The sequence below is a fragment of the Salvelinus namaycush genome, chromosome 27 (genome assembly GCF_016432855.1).
Source record: "Salvelinus namaycush isolate Seneca chromosome 27, SaNama_1.0, whole genome shotgun sequence".
NCBI lineage: Eukaryota > Metazoa > Chordata > Actinopteri > Salmoniformes > Salmonidae > Salvelinus > Salvelinus namaycush.
The window spans coordinates 25,863,643-25,882,591 of NC_052333.1; the positions used below are offsets into that span (position 1 = coordinate 25,863,643).

The following is an 18,949-nucleotide window of genomic DNA, read 5'->3' on the forward strand; positions in this document are numbered from 1 at the left end:
TCTCTCTATGGAACAATTATATTATTCTGGGGGAGATATTTAGGACATACCCAGGTAGAGGGGAAAGAAAGTGGGGGTCCATATAATATAGAAATACATGTTATTAAGAAAGGTATAAGGTAGACCTTAAAGGTAAATCCATATTAATTAAGAAGATAAGTAATTGGATAAAAGGGTAAAGTACACTTAACCTGACCACTCACACTAAATTCTTCCTCTGCTTTGTCGTTCGCTACATACAGTACTTTAGTCTGAGGATGACATCATTGAAGTCATTTCTGGTGATAGGGCACAAGGAGTGTTGTACAAAACAAAGTTTTCAGCGATTGGATATTCTATAACCAACCAGAGTATCAAAGCCAATGACAAATTTTCAAACCGCCACTTTCCAACTGATGTTCTTACTCTGGCCCAAGCCATCGGTTTCTGGACCAATGAGATGGCCCCAAATGTGTTCGCATTCGGTGTAGGGCTGGGGAGGTACTCAGATCCAAACTCATTGCGGAGAAGAAACTAACGTTAGTGGGTGTGGCGTACCGTTTGGCTGGAGCAAGGAGTTTGGGTAACCAGGCAAAAGTACACTCCCCTCCGTATGTATTTGGACAGTGAAGCTAAAATGTTGAATTTAACTCTATTCTCCAGAATTTCAGATTTGAGATCAAATGTTTTATGAAGCGACAGTACAGAATGTTTTATTTGAGGGTTTTTTCATGCATATCTGTTTTACCGTTTTAAAAATGAAGCACTTTATGTATCTGGTCCCACACTTGTGAAGTCATAGGTATTTGGATAAATTCACTTATGTATCAAAGCGGTCAAAAGTATAGAATTTGGTCCCATGTTTCTTGCACACAATGACTACATCAAGTTTTGTGACTACAAACTTGTTGTAAGCATTTGCAGTTTGTTTTGGGTTATGTTTTGCCCAATAGTAACTGAATGGTGAATGGAGTCATTTTCTTTCTAATTGAGTAGATAAGATGTTTCTGAACACCTAAATTAATCCTGATAATTCCATGATTAAGAAAAATCATGATTTAATCATGAATAATGATAAGTGAGATCCCGTTCAGACGCTACAACAAAAATGCTAACCTCTCACCATTACCAAGAAGGGGAAGTTAGCATTTTTGGGGGGGGTATGATCTTTATTCATGAATTTGGGGGCATGATCATCATTACTCATGATTAACTGTAATCAAGGTAGCATCCACATTAATGTAGAAGTGTTCAGAAACATCTTCAATTCTTGTTTACAATCAAATTTACCATTCAGTTCCTTTTTGGGCAAAACATACTGTAATCCGAAACACAACCAAAACAAACTGCAAATGCATCCAACAAGTTTCACAAGCTTGATGTAGTCATTGCGTGCTAGGAATATGGGTCCAAATACTACACTTTTGACTACTTTAATACACTATGAGTGAAATTTGTCCAAACACTTATTCAAATGGGGGGACTAGATATATAAAGTGCTTTCATTTCTAAACGGCAAATGTATGAAAGTTCTCTAAAATAAAAGGTGACATTGTGTACTGTCGCCTCATAGGAAACATTTGAACTCAAATCAAAATGCTGGAGTATAGAGACAAATGAAAAAATGGAGCTTCATTGTCCAGATACATACGGAGGGGAGTGTATCCTGTATATAAAGTTGAATGTTTTTTTGTTTGTTTAGTAAGTCTGTCCCATTGGCTTCTATGAGCCAGCTGTACATCCCCCTCCTCTGGTATTTCTGTTATGCCCCATTCTGTCCCCCTTTCAGACCACTAAACCCCACCTCGCCCCCTCAATGGAAATAACCTTGTGGTCATGGCCTTTGTATCCCCTATACACTCCTCATATAGGATGGCTCATGAGAAGAGATTATTTTACATAGGTCTCTGGTCCCCTTTCATACGAATATACCTTGAATTCACACATATGCACAAGGACAAGACAGAGAGGTGTATTCAAAGAAAGGTGTCTTCACAGGCACACACACACACACACACACACACACACACACACACACACACACACACACACACACACACACACACACACACACACACACACACACACACACACACACACACACACACACACACACACACACACACACACACACAATACGGACTTGAAGCTCGCAAAGATGAAAAACACATGATTTTACCACATAACTGTCCAGACAGTGTAGGGCAGACAGACCACACAAGAGCACATAACACCCGTAATGACCTTGGTTTGTTATAAACCATACAAATCATTGGGTAATCATCACTCCAAGGCACCACACAATACCTATTTACTGTAAAACACACACACACGCACACAAACCTAAGCCCCTCTGGTATTTCAACATGGTCACTCCATGCATTCTCTCTATTGAGAGAAACGACTGTGATGACAGCTGCTGTTTGTTCTATATCTAAAGTCAGGAGAAAAGTACTTCATTACAGTCAACTAGAGGAAATACAGAGAGAGAGAGAGAAATAGAGAATTACTGAGAACTAAATTGTTGGAGAAAAAGATACCTAAACCACAAGAAGAGTCAAGAAATACAAAGAGGGAGGGGACTAGGATGAGATTGCCAACCCAAGAATAGAGAGTGGCAACCCAAGTATAGTCTTAGCCGCGGTAGCCTCAATGTTAGAGAGACGGGTCGGTAACAGGAGGTTTGCGGGTTCGAATCCCAGTGCTGACTTGAAAAAGTGAGCTGGCAACTGGAGAATTGCAGGCATCAATAACACACATGCCATCTACAGTTACTGTGCCCTTGAGCAAAGCCCCTAAACCCCAATCTACTCCTGGGGTTCTGCTCTGTTGCTGACCCTGTGCTGCTCCCAGCCTGCTGTGTAGGTTGGGTACTGTCACAGCAAAAATAACATCTGTGCAAATGGACAATAAGGGTCTATTATATTCTATTCCATTCTTTGGGGAGCGTTCAGATAGTAAAGCCTGTGTGCACAATCCAAAATGCGCATGAAAACCACACCTTTGAATTGTATCTTAGCTTCCTAGCACAAGAGTTAACCCTTAACTCCAGCGGGTTACTGCTCGAAATGAACTGCCAACAAAGGGGACTAAAAGTGTCAGTCAAACTGTCACTAAATTATCATCCCAGAAACAGGCATGGCCCTGTGGTTTTCACATACTCCTTGGCCAAACTAAAGCAGGCCTTTTTTGGCAATGTATGGGTAAAGTCACTATGGCTCGTGAATCCAAATGTCATGTGTTGTTCAGAAAGTCTGAATGGTTATATTATCTGTTGCTCAAAAAGTCTTTGGAGTTGGTTAGTGTCTTGTGTTTCTATCGCTAGTACCATAACAGCAACTATTTCCAGTGTACGTCATTCCTGTTCCTTTGGACCCACAGGGTCTGCAAGCTTTTGTTTTAGCCCAGCACCAACACTCCTGATTCAACTCAATGGCTTATTGATTAGTTAAATCAGGTGTGTTAGCGCTGGGCTGGAACAAAATCCTGCACACCCTGTGGGTCCCCAAGACCAGACTTGACGAATGCTACTCTAGTAAGAATATCGATGTTTATTGTCCCTAAAATGGTAGCATGGTTGGTGGGATAGTCATAGCTCGATTGGATGATATCATGGTCAGAATATGGAGATGAAACAGCAGTAGCAGTAGATGGGTGATCAGAGCCAATGAAAGGAATGGGAGCTAAGGGAGACACCAGGCACCAGGTTTAACCTCCTGTGGTTTAAACTTGTCTAACCCTGTAAGAGCAGATTGTGTTTTCATAGCACAAGTGTGTTTGCTTTGTCATACACTATGTAATATGAGCAGGTATGAGGCTTCTGGTACCTTCAAGCTTGGTAAATCCTTAATTGGTCTCCTGCACAGAACCTGCATCGCTCCGGGTTCAAAGCTATTATCTCTAACCTATTATAACTTTGGGACTTTCTAAGGCATCTAGCTAGACCTATTCTACACCCTCTGCTGTTGATGATGATCATTGGACCAATTCCACCACCTCTTCAATCTTCGCATCGTTTCCAAAGCAACCCCAGCATCCAGGCCATGGCACCAATGTGACCGGCCTGGTGTCAAACAAGGATCATCCCTGCTACTCAAGACCATGTAACGTAACAAATAGCCAAGGCATCAGTTCTTGGAGCTAACACAAGTTGGTAGATGTTGCACCTAACCACTGGTCAAGGGTCAGCTACTGTATTTTATCGTCCTCCTAATACTTGAGGTTAGGAAATGGGGTTGGGTAATCTGATACTAGACCTGTAAGACCTTGGAAGAACACAACACACTTACATCTGCGGCCTTCTTGTCCGCAACCTCCAACTTCTCCTGGGCATCCTTCAAGGCCTCAGAGTATTTGTCCAGTTCATCCTCAGTCCCCTTCAGCTTCTTCTGCATCTGCAGCAACTCATCCTCATGCTGAGAGAGAGAGCAAGAGTGAGAGAAGGAAGTAGAGAGGGAGGGAGGGCAAGAAGAGGAAAGAGAGATGGAGAAAGGGTGGGTGAGATTTGTACACTCTTTTCACACTATGGTGTGGACCTGAATCATACTGTGCGGATTTTCTTTTCACCTTGACCTTTCCAGCACTGTTCCAGCAACTACGGCGGATACATAACCAGGCCAGCACAGTTAAGCTCGGCTTAATAGTGTGAAAATAGTATTCATTAACTGATAGCCTCATAGCCTTGTCCATCTCCATTCATCAAGGCATCTTGACTGTCACCCAGGCCTGGGTTCAAATAGTATTTGTCTTCTTTCAAATAATTTTTGCACTTGAGCCTTTGTGGAGTGGCAAATGGACCGGTTTGACACTTTTGGGACTATTCCATTGGCTCCATTGTGCCAGGAAAGCTAGAAAAGTATTTGAAAGAAAACAAATACTATTTGAACCCATGTCTGCAGCCACCTCACCTGTCCTCTTGTCACAAGTAACCTAAAGCCTGGTGGACATGCCTGCCATGGTTCCACTTCAATGACATCTAGATATAAATACTCGCTCTGGATGGTAACATCCCCTAACAATCACTCAGTGAAAGGATCCACCATCGTATTCCATCCTAGTGTCTTGCCCTTCGCAATTTCTCTGTGGAGAGATCACTAGCTAAACCATCCAGCCTTGACTGACAGCTTGTCTGGCCTCGCTAATGAGAGAAATACGGTCTAACGTTTCTCTCAAGTTGTCTTGGCATGGTTTAGAATTTTCCAGTTGTCATTTTTTGGGGGACAGAGGTCACTTTGGACTCAGTTGTTAAGTCTTGTCAACTCTGTCCTATTCTTAACCATATTCTAACCTCTAGTATTTATAGTAATGTCATGAACTTGTTACCTTATTTTCAAGAAGAATAAAATGAATGTAAAACAAAACCCTTCAAAATTGTATATTTTAAAAAATAAAGAAAATATAATAAATCTGTTACAAACACATCTAGAAAAGCAGGTGAGATGATTCCTTCACTAACCATTATATTACAATATCGGTAAAAAATGTCACATCTATTTGACCAATTACTTTCTAACTCTATCGTTTAACGATGACCGGCCTAGGAGTTGTATCTAAGCAGACCATTTCCAATCACACAGCAACATTATGGAAACCTATAATCCATTTCACCTTTCGAGACTTCCACCCCCCATCATGACGACATTTTTGGTGGTTAATTGGATTTCCAGTTGTACAGACAATTCAAATCAGGGCCCTGGTCAAAATAGGTTCAATATATAGGGACGAGGATGCCATGTGTGACACACCCACACATCTTTTTGTGGTCACTAAAAAATACATCTGAAAAGTCCTTAAAGTCCGTACAATAGCTATACAACCTGACCATGACGTAGAAAAATGACAGAATGACATCATTGCAACCAGTTTTGCTCCCTGGGGTAGTAGTAACCTACAGTTGCCTATTTGACTACCCAAGGTGCCCATGTCCCCATCCATGATAGAGGATCCCCCCACTCTCTGTGATGTGGTTGGCCCACCTGCTTGCTCCTCTCCTCGGCTGCCTTCTTGTCGGTATCGGCCTGTTCTGCCGCGTCCAGAGCGTTCTCCTTATCCAGCTTCAACATAAGCATCTTCTTCTTGACTGCCTCCATTTTTATGAAGGTCTTTTGGGCTTTTTGACCGAGAAAAGGAGGGAAAAGAAGGATAAAGGGTGCGGGACGGTCCTGTCAAGTCAGTGGAATAGGAGAGACAGAGAGAGAAGGAGGGAGGGAGAAAGAGCAGAAGAGAGACCAAACTCTGGGATAGAAAGAGAACATATATATCCCAAAGAGTAGATGACCACACCCACAAACATGCCCCTCCCATTCTAGCCTACTGGCTCCACCCAACTCAATCCTTTAAAGGTCAGTTCTTTAAATGTATCTACTGAGCCTTCCTCTCTATAATAAAGCAAAGTAGGATGAGCTTACCTTGATGTTGCGTTGTTCCCCCTAATGGTTAAGGTCAGGTTTGGGGAACACATGCTGATTCTAGATCTGTGCATACGGACAACTTCTACCGGCAGATAGAAAGCCTGTTCGCATCCATTTCCTTCTGTCTTCCTGTGTCAGCTGTCATATTCTTTGCCATAATTGACATATATTGTATGTTTCCTGCTGTGTGGGCTTTTCGTAATAAAAACAAAGGTGGTGGGCTTTTAGTAATAAAAACAAAGGTGGTGGGCTTTTAGTAATAAAAACAAAGGTGGTGGGCTTTTAGTAATAAAAACAAAGGTGGTGGGCTTTTAGTAATAAAAACAAAGGTGGTGGGCTTTTAGTAATAAAAACAAAGGTGGTGGGCTTTTAGTAATAAAAACAAAGGTGGTGGGCTTTTAGTAATAAAAACAAAGGTGGTGGGCTTTTAGTAATAAAAACAAAGGTGGTGGGCTTTTAGTAATAAAAACAAAGGTGGTGGGCTTTTAGTAATAAAAACAAAGGTGGTGGGCTTTTAGTAATAAAAACAAAGGTGGTGGGCTTTTAGTAATAAAAACAAAGGTGGTGGGCTTTTCGTAATAAAAACAAAGGTGGTGGGCTTTTCGTAATAAAAACAAAGGTGGTGGGCTTTTCGTAATAAAAACAAAGGTGGTGGGCTTTTAGTAATAAAAACAAAGGTGGTGGGCTTTTAGTAATAAAACAAAGGTGGTGGGCTTTTAGTAATAAAAACAAAGGTGGTGGGCTTTTAGTAATAAAAACAAAGGTGGTGGGCTTTTAGTAATAAAAACAAAGGTGGTGGGCTTTTAGTAATAAAAACAAAGGTGGTGGGCTTTTAGTAATAAAAACAAAGGTGGTGGGAGAGAGAGAGAAGGACAATGAGCAGGGCATAGAGGATTAGGCAGATGCTGTCATAAAACAAAAGAGACAGTTCTATTTCTGTCCTCAACACATGCACACCGCACACACACACAGGGTTCAAATTACAGAGGGGTCTAGGAGTGCAGGGTAGTGTGGGGAGTGAGCACTACCATAATAAATCAGGAATCCCCCATACCATAGCTTTGGGCACCACTTAAATGTTGAAAATATTAGCTTCAGGGTTTGAAATGACAACCTTGGCAACAAAACAACAGTAGTAATTTTCCTTATTAATCATCCAAACTACAAAATTACATATTGGGTTCCTTACCCTATAAGGAGTCTATTGACAAGGTAAGGCAGCAATCTATCCTTTAGTTTTTACTAGCCGCTGTCTCCAAACACTAACTTTTGTGCATTTTTGTCCAAATACCAATACAAGTCAATGTCCACGATATAAGCATGTTTTGCATTTCATGTCCAAATCATCTTAAAAAGTAACTTTGAGGTAGACAATTAATTTGAGACAATTTGCGATCATTTGGACCTGAAATGCTAAACATGCTAACAAGGAGAAAGCACATCTCAACAGCTTACGCCAAAGAATCATGGCATAGTAAATATTAAGAGATCATAAACTTATACTACTTCATAACTCTTTTACAACAGCAACACCTGCTCATGTGCCTGACACCACTACTGCAAACTCCAATTCTCTTAAACATCAACTTGACAAAGATACAGAGTGACTGAAAGAGAGACGCCTAGCAAGTTTACGTTAGGTTAGTTAAGGTTAGCTAATGTTAGGTTAAAGGGGTTAGAGCAAGGTACAAAAGTCAACAACACTTAAGATCCGATTCAATCAGATCCACTTTAGCCGACATCCGCATAGCTGATGTTTTGATGGTGCCGGAACTGCGAGCTGTCAAATCCACAAACAGCTCCCAACATTATACCTAAAGCAGACATTGCCATTGGCTGCACGGACTCGCATTAAAATAAATCCCATGCAGCCTTGTTTACAAGTTCGAACACAGGAATGTGAGATGTAACCTACACCTCGATTAGGCTGATAGAAATCCTCATTATTTTGTTTAATGATTTTCAATTTGAACCTTGTTATTTCTATATAGCCTACACTTTCTCGTTCTGAACTTCTAACGTGAGTGGGATGGGTGTGGCTTCGTGACAATGATCAAGAGCAGCTGCTCAACGATTTGACAGCTCCAATGAAGTTACAGCTCTGACACCCCGCCAGAACATAAGCTATGCGAGTGTCGGCTATCGCCAGTTAGCGCTTGATCTGATTGAATCCAGGCCTTAGTTCTGGAGGTCAAATCCAAGGTTTCATGTACTCTTCTAATAGTTACCACAGTTGTTAAATGTAAGAACAATTTAAGCCAGTTTGGTTGTACTGTGACCTACCTAAAACGTTAAGAATACCATAATCTGGCAATTATTTAAGCGCGAGAGAAAAATAAAGAGAGAGAGACATGGAGAAAGGGAAAGAGAGGGAGATAGCTTGAAGAAGGGGCCACAGTACAGCTTCCCGGTAACACCACTCCCCCTGCTTCTCTCCCAGACCACCAGAGCTTGTCGGGGCTTACAGTGCCATGGCATCCCCAATGTTGGTCAATTCCAATGATGAATGGGGTGCAGGCGGGCCATAGAGAGGCGCCCACTATGCCAACTATGTCCCCCAATGGGGATATTTATACATGTTACTTGGCTGACATTGTCCCCAGCATTAGGGAGGGAGGGATAGAGAGAAACAAAAAGAGATGGAGAAGGGAGTGAGATATACTGTATATATAGCTAGAAAGAAAGAGAGAGGTAGTGGACAAGAGTAAGAGGTTTAGAGAAGGGAGAGAATACAAGTCATGTGGTCAACAGTGTCCAGGTTTAGACTGTGGAAGGAAGGAAGGGGGAGGGAGAAAGAGAAACGAAGAGATGGCTAAGAGAGTGAGATAGAACCTGTCCGTAAACAACTCCTCATGGAGATGAGACAATTGGACAGGTGGGTAGGGACTAAGGGCTGTTTCTGGATGGAGCCATAGAGTGAGAGAGAAAAAGAGAGGTAGTGGAAAAGAGAGTAAGAGAGATGGACACAGATGGGCGGTGGAATTCATTTTTAAAAATGGCATAGAGAGAGGAAGTTAAAAAGAGTAAAGGGAAAAGAGAGATGGTGAAGAAGGTGAGAGAGTTAAGTGTGTTGGGGTTTGATAGATTTGACCTGTTTCGGTAGAGGCATCAAGTCACCGTGAGGGGTTTAGGGGGAGGTATTTGGGGAAGTGGTGTCAGCCTAAATTAGATAGATATAGAGTGTGAGACAGTGGGATACATGAGCTAAGGCCCTCCAAAAGACAGCTGCGTTTTACCACCGAATTGGATTGACGTACTACGGGGATCGTCATAGTCTGATATGAGCTTTGGTAGCCACATTGTCTGTACAATGTGCCAGTTTATAGCAGAGCTAGATTCGATTACCAGAATGCAGTGGTAATGCTTCAGGTAAGAGCAACTGTTGGTAACACTTCCTTTGAACCTTTTTTATCACAAGGTCTACCTAACACCGTCATAATAATGACATACATATGTCATAAACAGTCATGACCGCTTATGACAACTGTTACAAACCTTTGTTAGGTTTACCTAGGCATTAATTCCAATTAGGATAGGCATAATGCCAACAAACCTATCATAATAACAGTTTGTGTCAGGACCATGATAAATTGTGGAAATAAGTCTTCATTACTACACCACCTGTTGTTTTGACAGAGGGCTCAAGTGAGGTGGACCTAGATAATCCTAACTATCTGTAATAAGAGCACAAATCAAGAAGACCCTTTTTACACCAGCACAGAACTTGTCAAAACGAGTGGATATATGCCATTGATACATAAATATGACAATATAACTTTGATAACAACTTGAAAGGCAACATTTGGATTTGACATTCATATCTTTAGTATGGGCTTCTATAAACATAAATTGAATATAGTACAGTTTCCTCGTCAAATAAAGACAGACACCAAATCATTGCCCATGTCATTTTTAGCCAGATTGATACACACTATGCAAGCCAGCAAAATATGGTACATGAGTCAAATTAAGATGACAAGAAATTACAAGAATAAAGAAAGTCTCAAATAAAGCATTTGAGTTTCAAAAGAATTTAAAGGCAAATATAACGGTTGCTCGGCTGTCCGTTGTTCAAAAACAGTCCCCAATGTCATTGGTTTAGTCCTTAATAGAGAAGACTCCATTTTATAATCCGATGTTGGCAAAAAGTTGTTGATTTCCCCTATCTCTCAATGCATCTCAAAATGGATTACATGGCGTATTGTCTTAGTTCCATCTTCCAATGTCTGTTTTTTTGACTGCTTCTTTTATATAGTCTACCATATAGGGATTAGGTTTTTTGTCCATTTAGGTAAAACTTTATTTTATGCTCCCTTATTGCCAGGTATTTACTTAGTAACTACATGGTAATAGCATAATTCTTTCTGGTAATTACTTGAAATTAATTATTAACAATTGTCACTTTCTGGTATTTGTGACGAAGAATCCCCAAGTAATATACACAGAGTGCACAAATCATTAGGAACACCTTCCTAATATTGAGTTTTGCCCTCAGAACAGCCTCAATTCGTTGAGGGGTGAACTCTGCAAGGTGTCGAAAGCGTTCCACAGGGATGCCAGTCTGAGATATGGCTTTTTCTTTGTAACTCTGCCTAGAAGGCCAGCATCCCAGAGTCGCCTCTTCACTGTTGACGTTGACACTGGTGTTTTGGAGGTACTATTTAATGAAGCTGCCAGTTGAGGACTTGTGAGGCGTCTGTTTCACAAACTAGACACTCTAATGTACTTGTCCTCTTGCTCAGTTGTGCACCGGGGCCTCCCACTCCTCTTTCTATTCTGCTCTTGCCAGTTTGCACTGTTCTGTGAAGGGAGTAGTACACAGCGTTGTACAAGATCTTCCGTTTCTTAGCAATTTCTCGCATGGAATAGCCTTCATTTCTCAGAACAAGAATAGACTGACGAGTTTCAGAAGAAAGTTATTTGTTTCTGGCCATTTTGAGCCTGTAATTGAACACACAAATGCTGATGCTCCAGATACTCAACTAGTCTAAAGAAGGCCAGTTGTATTGCTTCTTTAAGCAGAACAACAGTTTTCAGCTGTGCTAACATAATTGCAAAAGGGTTTTCTAGTGGTCAATTAGCCTTTTAAAATGATAAACTTGGATTAGCTAACACAATGTGCCATTGGAACACAGGAGTGATAGTTGCTGATAATGGGCCTCTGTACGCCTATGTAGATATTCCATTAAAAAATCTGACATTTCCAGCTACAATAGTCATTTACAACATTAACAATGTCTACATTGTATTTCTGATCAATTTGATGTTATTTTAAAAATGGACAAAAAAAAAAAAATCTTTCAAAAACAAGGACATTTCTAAGTGACCCCAAACTTTTGTACGGTAGTGTATGTGCCACGAAGCGAGTTACATTACTTTGAGCATTTAAAGTATACGTATGTGATCCCTGCAGGAAATGAACCACAAATCAGTGGATAAGTAAGTAAGTTATTTTGGAATAATAATTGTCATTATGCTGTTGCCATGTGGTTTCTAAGTAAAAACATGGTAATTAGGGGAGAGAAATACAGTGCTACCTCATTCTTATACAGTCACTCTAATGTTTGGCCTGTGTCATGAGAGGTCTTAACTTACCTGCTTAAATAAGGAAGGAAGAATAAATAAACAAATCATCAGCATCATAAACAGCGTTGAGAATTAGATCATCCTAATTATGGAAATGGACTCAAATATGTGTGTGTGAGAGCATGTATGACCGTTTGTGTCTGTGGTGTGTCTGTGGTGTGTGTTTGTGCATATCCATGTGTCTCAGCACAAGCTGCTATATATATTCACATCCACATCCAACATCCTAATGCAAAGAAGCAGCTACCCAACCATCATTAATGCAGTGTCCCATTCACTTAGACAAAACCCATCAGGTTTGGTTATCCATTCACTGCTTTTATATTTGCTGTCCATTTCCTACATATTCTTCTTTGGAAAATCATCATTGCATAACTCCCTTCCTGTTATTCACGCCACTTTAATAGGTCCTCATTAGTCTAGCATCGATTCCAAAAGGGAGCAGTATAAATCCAAATAATCCCAAGCGAGAAACACAAAAGAATAGCGTAGTCACATATTGCCGCTGGTCGTGTACTGTAAAGCAAAAGCCACGAAACAAATATATATATATATTTGAAAATTAATATAATATGATACTTCCTTTTAAGTGTAAAAAGAGGAAGACTATTTCAAGTTCAGTTCTGTTGTTCTCTTTGGCTTATTTTTGAGAGTAGGGGAGCAGTGTGACACGTCAGGCTCTCGTGGTGGTTCTGCTGTGGCTTCGCTCTCCTCTGGAATGTCCTGAAGATCTGAGTAAAGAGACAATTTGCATATAAACAATGTATATCAAAGCAAACACCATGGCCTTTATTATGATGCCAGAGATGGTGGTTAATGACAGATTCTTTCGAATAGTGACAAATAGGTTATTTTCATGCAAACTTGGAGGGTACTATAGTCTTTTGTTTCGTTGGGCTAGAAATCGTTGGTGTAGTGCACTCCTTTACTGGGATCTCTCTCTCTCCCCTTCTTTCTCTCTCAACAGGGAGTAGAATGATGGCGCTCAGCACTAGCCCTGGAAAGACATCTCCACCCACACACCAAACACTGAGAGAAGCAGAGGGATGTGAGTTGTTCGCATGCACACACAGAGAGAACATGAGGTGAGAAGGGCAGCAATGGTGTGTGTGTTCCAGAAAGAGACAATTTGTGCCTCGTCACAAAATCGATGTGTTATATAAAACTGTGTGTGGGCTTGCATTAGCATTATGGAGAGGAAAGAGGTAAGCCTATCTCTGCTAAAGCACATCTCAATATAATTATACTACAGGGGGATATCCCCTGTTGGGAATTGTGTATTTCTTTATATTTCGTATTTTGCTGCTTTTTGCTGTTTGAAGTAATCACGAAAAAACAGGCCTTATTTTAGGGCATTTCCAACCAGCCAGCTACTATTAGTTAGCACCGTGGCACCAACTCGCCTTCCGAACATTCTATTCCCAGTCTATTGTTCTACGTCACAATGCCTGCTTTGCTATTGTTGGCCCACGTTGTTGGTAGTTAAAATGTAAACAACAAAAAATGACTCATGGAACTCTGAGGTTGTTTCCTATTGGGAAATATAGGTATGTCTGTCTATTTTGCCAAATATCTCGCAATGTGTACGTTTAGATTTTTTCTAATTGGACACAATTCTAATCAGGATAATCTCCTCTTTCTAATTACATAAGGTTGGGTAGCGTACTCTGCTGTCATGGATCACCAGACCAGAAATAGTCAAAAGATGCAATTTTTTCCCTACTTCCTCGTTATGCAGACAGAAGCACACTTGGCACCATCGAGGTGCGGATGTTTACTTTCTACACAAGTTGTTATTTTTCAATTTCATCCTAAGAACAGATTGTGGTGGTAAAATAAAAAGGGATACGTTTTTTGGTGCCATTTAGGCAAAATGGACTTCTAAGCGTCACTCCAGTCGGAAGAAGCTCTGCAAACGTTCGGTATTTTGACTCGTTCTATTGTCCAGCCTACAACAAGTGCAGTTGAAAATCCACTCATCAAAACCACTGCTACAGTTGCTGGCGATCATGGCAATGCAGTGGCTAGCCCACAGAGTTTGGCTAGCCTAGTCTCTGTCAACGGTGAAGCTAGCAGAGCCCCCCTCCCAGTCCCGCCACCAGCCTCCTTGCCACCACCCAGCTAAGCAGCAGCTGCTAGCAATGCTAAATCACACGGGCCAGAGCCACTTACATCCAGGTTTGAGTCCAGGCTCTGTCGCAGCCGGCCTTGACCGGGAGACCCATGGGGCGGCTCACAATTGGCCCAGCGTCGTCCGGGTTAGGGGAGGGTTTGGCCGACAGGGTTGTCCTTGTCCCATCGCGCTCTAGCAACTCCTGTGACGGGCTGGGCGCATGCACGCTGACACGGTCGCCAGGTGTACGGTGTTTCCTCCGGGTTAAGCGGGCATTGTGTCAAGAAGCAGTGCGGCCTGGTTGGGTTGTGTTTCGGAGGACTCATGGCTCTCAACCTTCGCCTCTCCCGAGTCCGTATAAGAGTTGCAGGGATGAGACAAGACTGTAACTACCAATTGGATACCACAAAATTGGGGAGAAAAAGGGGTAAAAGTAAACAAATAAAATAAGGTAGCACCAACCATTCCCCATAATGCAACCTATACGAGCCACGACGCCCAGAACAACTTAATAAAACAAATGAGCAACTTAGTAACAGAGCATATTGTTGGGGAAGTGGACAGAACGAGAGACCCAACGGGCTATGAAAACTTTTCAATCGTACTTCGGTTTGTAAATGGAAACTATGAAATAAAAGAGCCTTCTGACCATAGCCACTGCAGATGCAGGTGATGCCAACACTCTCACAGAAACTGACAAAATCCTCCGTCAAGTCTACAACAGAGCCTCTGTGATGTTGGGGAAGCAAGGGGGAGTGCAGAAACTTCTACAGGAGAAATTGGGTTGAGACATACCTTATGTTCATTGCTTTAACCACCATCTTCATCTGGTGGTGGTCCATGCCATGTCCTCTGAGGAGGACATCGGAGATTTTTTAAAACATTTGTAACCTTTACAAATACTTAAGAAAGCCCACTGTTGGAGTTCATTACAAGGGGGAAACACAAACGCCTGCTGAACCAGCCACTGTACAAGTTATCCTTAAGTCCTCCCAGGATATATCCCAGTAGCTGACACAGGTTGAAAATGTGAAAGTCAAGGAAGTGGGGTTGCTGAGCACCATATCGAGCCCAGCTTCAGGTTTATCACTCTCGTGGTAACCAAGATTCTGTTACTTTTTGACCCACCAAACAAACTGCTCCGGTCAGAATAGATGGATCTCGTAACAGCCGTCCAACTGGTGAACAATGCATCGGAGTGTTGACGGTCGGATGGAGGCAGGATAACTAAGGGCTTTATTAATACACTAATGGTAACGTCTTATTCTCTTACCTTATTGAAATAAGTACCGCCTTGTAACCAACATCGCAGAAGGCGTGTTCGGAGAGGGGCGTGGTTTACATAGCTAGGTAGCTAGTCTACTGGGGCCGGTTGCACCAGTTGGTGGTAAGTGGGTCGTAACTACGCCCGACGTAAAATGTGCTCTACACCGGACCTAAAAATGATACCTGTTGCACCACCTGGGCGTAAGCCCTTTATGAGCTACGCCTTGGCGTAGATTCTTCGCCTAGTAGCTAGCAGGCGAAGCGCACCAAAGTGTGTAGATTCATGAATATTCTCCATGGTAACACTATTCTTCTTAGAAACACAATTCAAAAACTACAATAACGGTGCATGGCGCGTCTTTGTCTATCGGTTTCACAACCAGCGGGCCTTTAGACGGGAACGAATAATAATATATCGGAGCAACACGCTGGATATGTATACAGACGGGGAGTGTATCGTGAGGTTCCACTATAGCAGTTTTGATCAGTTTGAAATAATCAATGAGCTCTCACCGGCGCTGTCCCCGGCATTGCAAACTCTGATTGCGCTTCAGTTCTATGCCAAAGGTGCATTTCAAAACAGTGGAGGACATGATAAATGTCAGCAGATCCACAGTCTACGGGATACCAGTCATACCAGTCTGACTCATGTCAGGATACAGACCCCTTCTGACCATGAATCAGATATGTCAACAGATAAGGATTTCACTCCATCAACGTACAGCTTGCCTGCAATGAGGGGATGAAGATTACAGACGTGGTGGCCTGGGTCTACCCATGACGCGCGGCTCCTACTAGAGAGCGCACTCCAGCGGGAGTTTGTAGAGGTTAGACTTTGTGGCAACCTGCTGGGGGACAGTGGATATCCACTAAAAAGGTGGCTGATGTCACCAATGTTGGCACCCAGGACATACCAGGAGCGGGAGTACAACAATGCTCATGCTGAGGCGAGGTGCCTTATTGAGTGCTGCATAGGGATGCTGAAGCACAGGTTAGTAGCCTACTTTTTCATTAGGCTATGAAATGCACCAAATAACATAAGATGACTGCATTACCACACAGTTTTATTGCGTTGTGCTCTCACTAGGTTCCACTGCCTACACGGAGAGATAAGAATTGCACCAGAGAGGACCTGCATCATTGTCGCTGCCACAGTGGTATTGCAGAATAGCTGCGTGAAGAAGAGGCTGCCCCATCCCATGACTGAGCCAGGGCACAGGAAAACCATAGGGAACCTGCTAGTCCAGACAACATCAAAGGTCGACTGGTCCGGAATCAAATCATCGATCAAATGTAGCCAATAGGTCTAGGTTAAATGAGAGACGTAGAAACTTATATAACCAGCATAACCAATCAATAAATATATACGTTGTAACGATTAAAAAGCATATCTTCCTTTCCTTCCTTCAGTCTTGAAAGTCTTACAGGCACTATTTACAAATGCAAAGACTACACTTAAAATGATTGTAAAACAAATAGGCCTATTCAATGTACAATTTCTTATTATTGCTCCCGCTCGCGCTACAATGAACTTCTGCTGTTGTTGCTCAAGGAACCTAATTTCCAAATGTAATTTATTTTTCTCAAGCTCTAATTTGTATTTTTTCCACTCAGTTTCTAAGTCTCTATCTCTACTCTCTCTATCTCCTTCTCCATGAGCATCAGCTGCATCTCATTTAGCTACTCTTGTGTTGGTACCGACGCTCCCTGCTCTCCCACATCATTTAAAAAAATAAAAACCACTTATAGATATTCGTTTCTTTAATGGGGGAGGGGAATGGGCAGGGTATATGCACATTAAATATTGTAGTATTTACTATAATATATATATATACACACACACACACTACCGGTCAAAGTTTTAGAACACCTACTCATTCAAGGTGTTTTCTTTATTTTTACTATTTTCTACATTGTAGAATAATAGTGAAGACATCAAAACTATGAAAAAACACATATGGAATCATGTAGTAACTAAAAAAGTGTTAAACAAATCAAAATATATTTTATATTTGAGATTCTTCAAATAGCCACCATTTCCCTTGATGACAGCGTTGCACACTCTTGGCATTGTCCAATCGACTAGTTAGCTAACTTGATAAATAGCGCTGACAATTCCATTTGGGCTAGCTAGCTAAATCATACAGCCAACATTTTGTCTATATTGATGCTGTTTACAATAACCAAACAGTTGAATAAACAAATCATTTGTGAAGCCATGATGAGATGTACGACAGGATTGGATGTTGCATGCAATTTCAATGTTGTTTGAGTTGCTTTGTGTAGAAGCAAATTTGCTTGAGATAATGTTGCTTGACATAGGCGTTTTCAAAGAACCGCCAGTCAAGGTAAGCTCAGCCTACTAGCTCCCCACCCACTCAGGTCGGTCTTTTCAGACTTCCTGGTAGTTTGACATGAGAAAAATGACTTTTTCTCAAATTTTTAGCATTTTTATCAGAAAGAATATTATGGGTGATGTTTTAGTCATTTAAAAGGCTTTTAATATTCTGGTGCATTGTCTACTCATTGTTGAGAATGACACAAATATTAATTTTCACAAAGTCTGCTGCCTCAGTTTGTATAATGGCAATTTGCATATACTCCAGAATGTTATGAAGAGTGATCAGATGAATTGCAATTAATTGCAAACTCCCTCTCTGCCATGCAAATGAACTGAATCCCCCAAAAACATTTCCACTGCATTTCAGCCCTGCCACAAAAAGACCAGCTGACATCATGTCAGTGATTCTCTCGTTAACACAGATGTGAGTGTTGACGAGGACAAGGCTGGAGATCACTCTGTCATGCTGACTGAGTTCGAATAACAGACTGGAAGCTTCAAAAGGAGGGTGGTGCTTGGAATCATTGTTCTTCCTCTGTCAACCATGGTTACCTGCAAGGAAACACGTGCCGTCATCATTGCTTTGCACAAAAAGGGCTTCACAGGCAAGGATATTGCTGCCAGTAAGATTGCACCTAAATCAACCATTTATCAGATCATCAAGAACTTCAAGGAGAGCGGTTCAATTGTTGTGAAGAAAGCTTCAGGGCACCCAAGAAAGTCCAGCAAGTGCCAGGACGTCTCCTAAAGTTGATTCAGCTGCGGGATCGGGGCACCACCAGTACAGAGCTTGCTCAGGAATGGCAGCAGGCAGGTGTGAGTGCATCTGCACACACTGTGAGGCGAAGGCTTTTGGAGGATGGCCTGGTGTCAAGAAGGGCAGCAAAGAAGCCACTTCTCTCCAGGAAAAACATCAGGGACAGACTGATATTCTGCAAAAGGTACAGGGATTGGACTGCTGAGGACTGTAAAGTCATTTTCTCTGATGAATCCCCTTTCCGATTGTTTGGGGCATCCGGAAAAAAGCTTGTCCGGAGAAGACAAGGTGAGCGCTACCATCAGTCCTGTGTCATGCCAACAGTAAAGCATCCTGAGACCATTCATGTGTGGGGTTGCTTCTCAGCCAAGGGAGTGGGCTCACTCACAATTTTGCCTAAGAACACAGCCATGAATAAAGAATGGTACCAACACATCCTCCGAGAGCAACTTCTCCCAACCATCCAGGAACAGTTTGGTGATGAACAATGCCTTTTC

General features: G+C 41.9%; 2 protein-coding genes across 4 annotated transcripts in view; both read right to left on the minus strand.

Moving 5' to 3' along the window:
- The window catches only part of LOC120022823 (tropomyosin alpha-3 chain-like), a 33,878-nt gene extending 27,686 nt beyond the window's left edge, over window positions 1-6,192 (minus strand). For 2 of the 3 annotated variants that reach the window (XM_038966828.1, XM_038966832.1), the window contains exons 1-2: window positions 5,955-6,192; window positions 4,269-4,394 (exon numbers count right to left, since the gene is read on the minus strand). In XM_038966828.1, the coding sequence (XP_038822756.1) occupies window positions 4,269-4,394; window positions 5,955-6,068 (240 nt within the window). In that variant the 5' untranslated portion in view covers window positions 6,069-6,192. The remainder of the gene's footprint in view (window positions 1-4,268; window positions 4,395-5,954) is intronic. The other variant, XM_038966830.1, reaches the window with a different exon arrangement.
- Window positions 6,193-12,512: 6,320 nt separating this feature from the next.
- Window positions 12,513-18,949, minus strand: part of LOC120022833 (rho guanine nucleotide exchange factor 2-like) — a 45,974-nt gene continuing 39,537 nt past the window's right edge. The window contains exon 23 of the mRNA XM_038966853.1: window positions 12,513-12,706. Coding sequence (XP_038822781.1) covers window positions 12,582-12,706 — 125 coding nt within the window. The 3' untranslated portion in view covers window positions 12,513-12,581. The remainder of the gene's footprint in view (window positions 12,707-18,949) is intronic.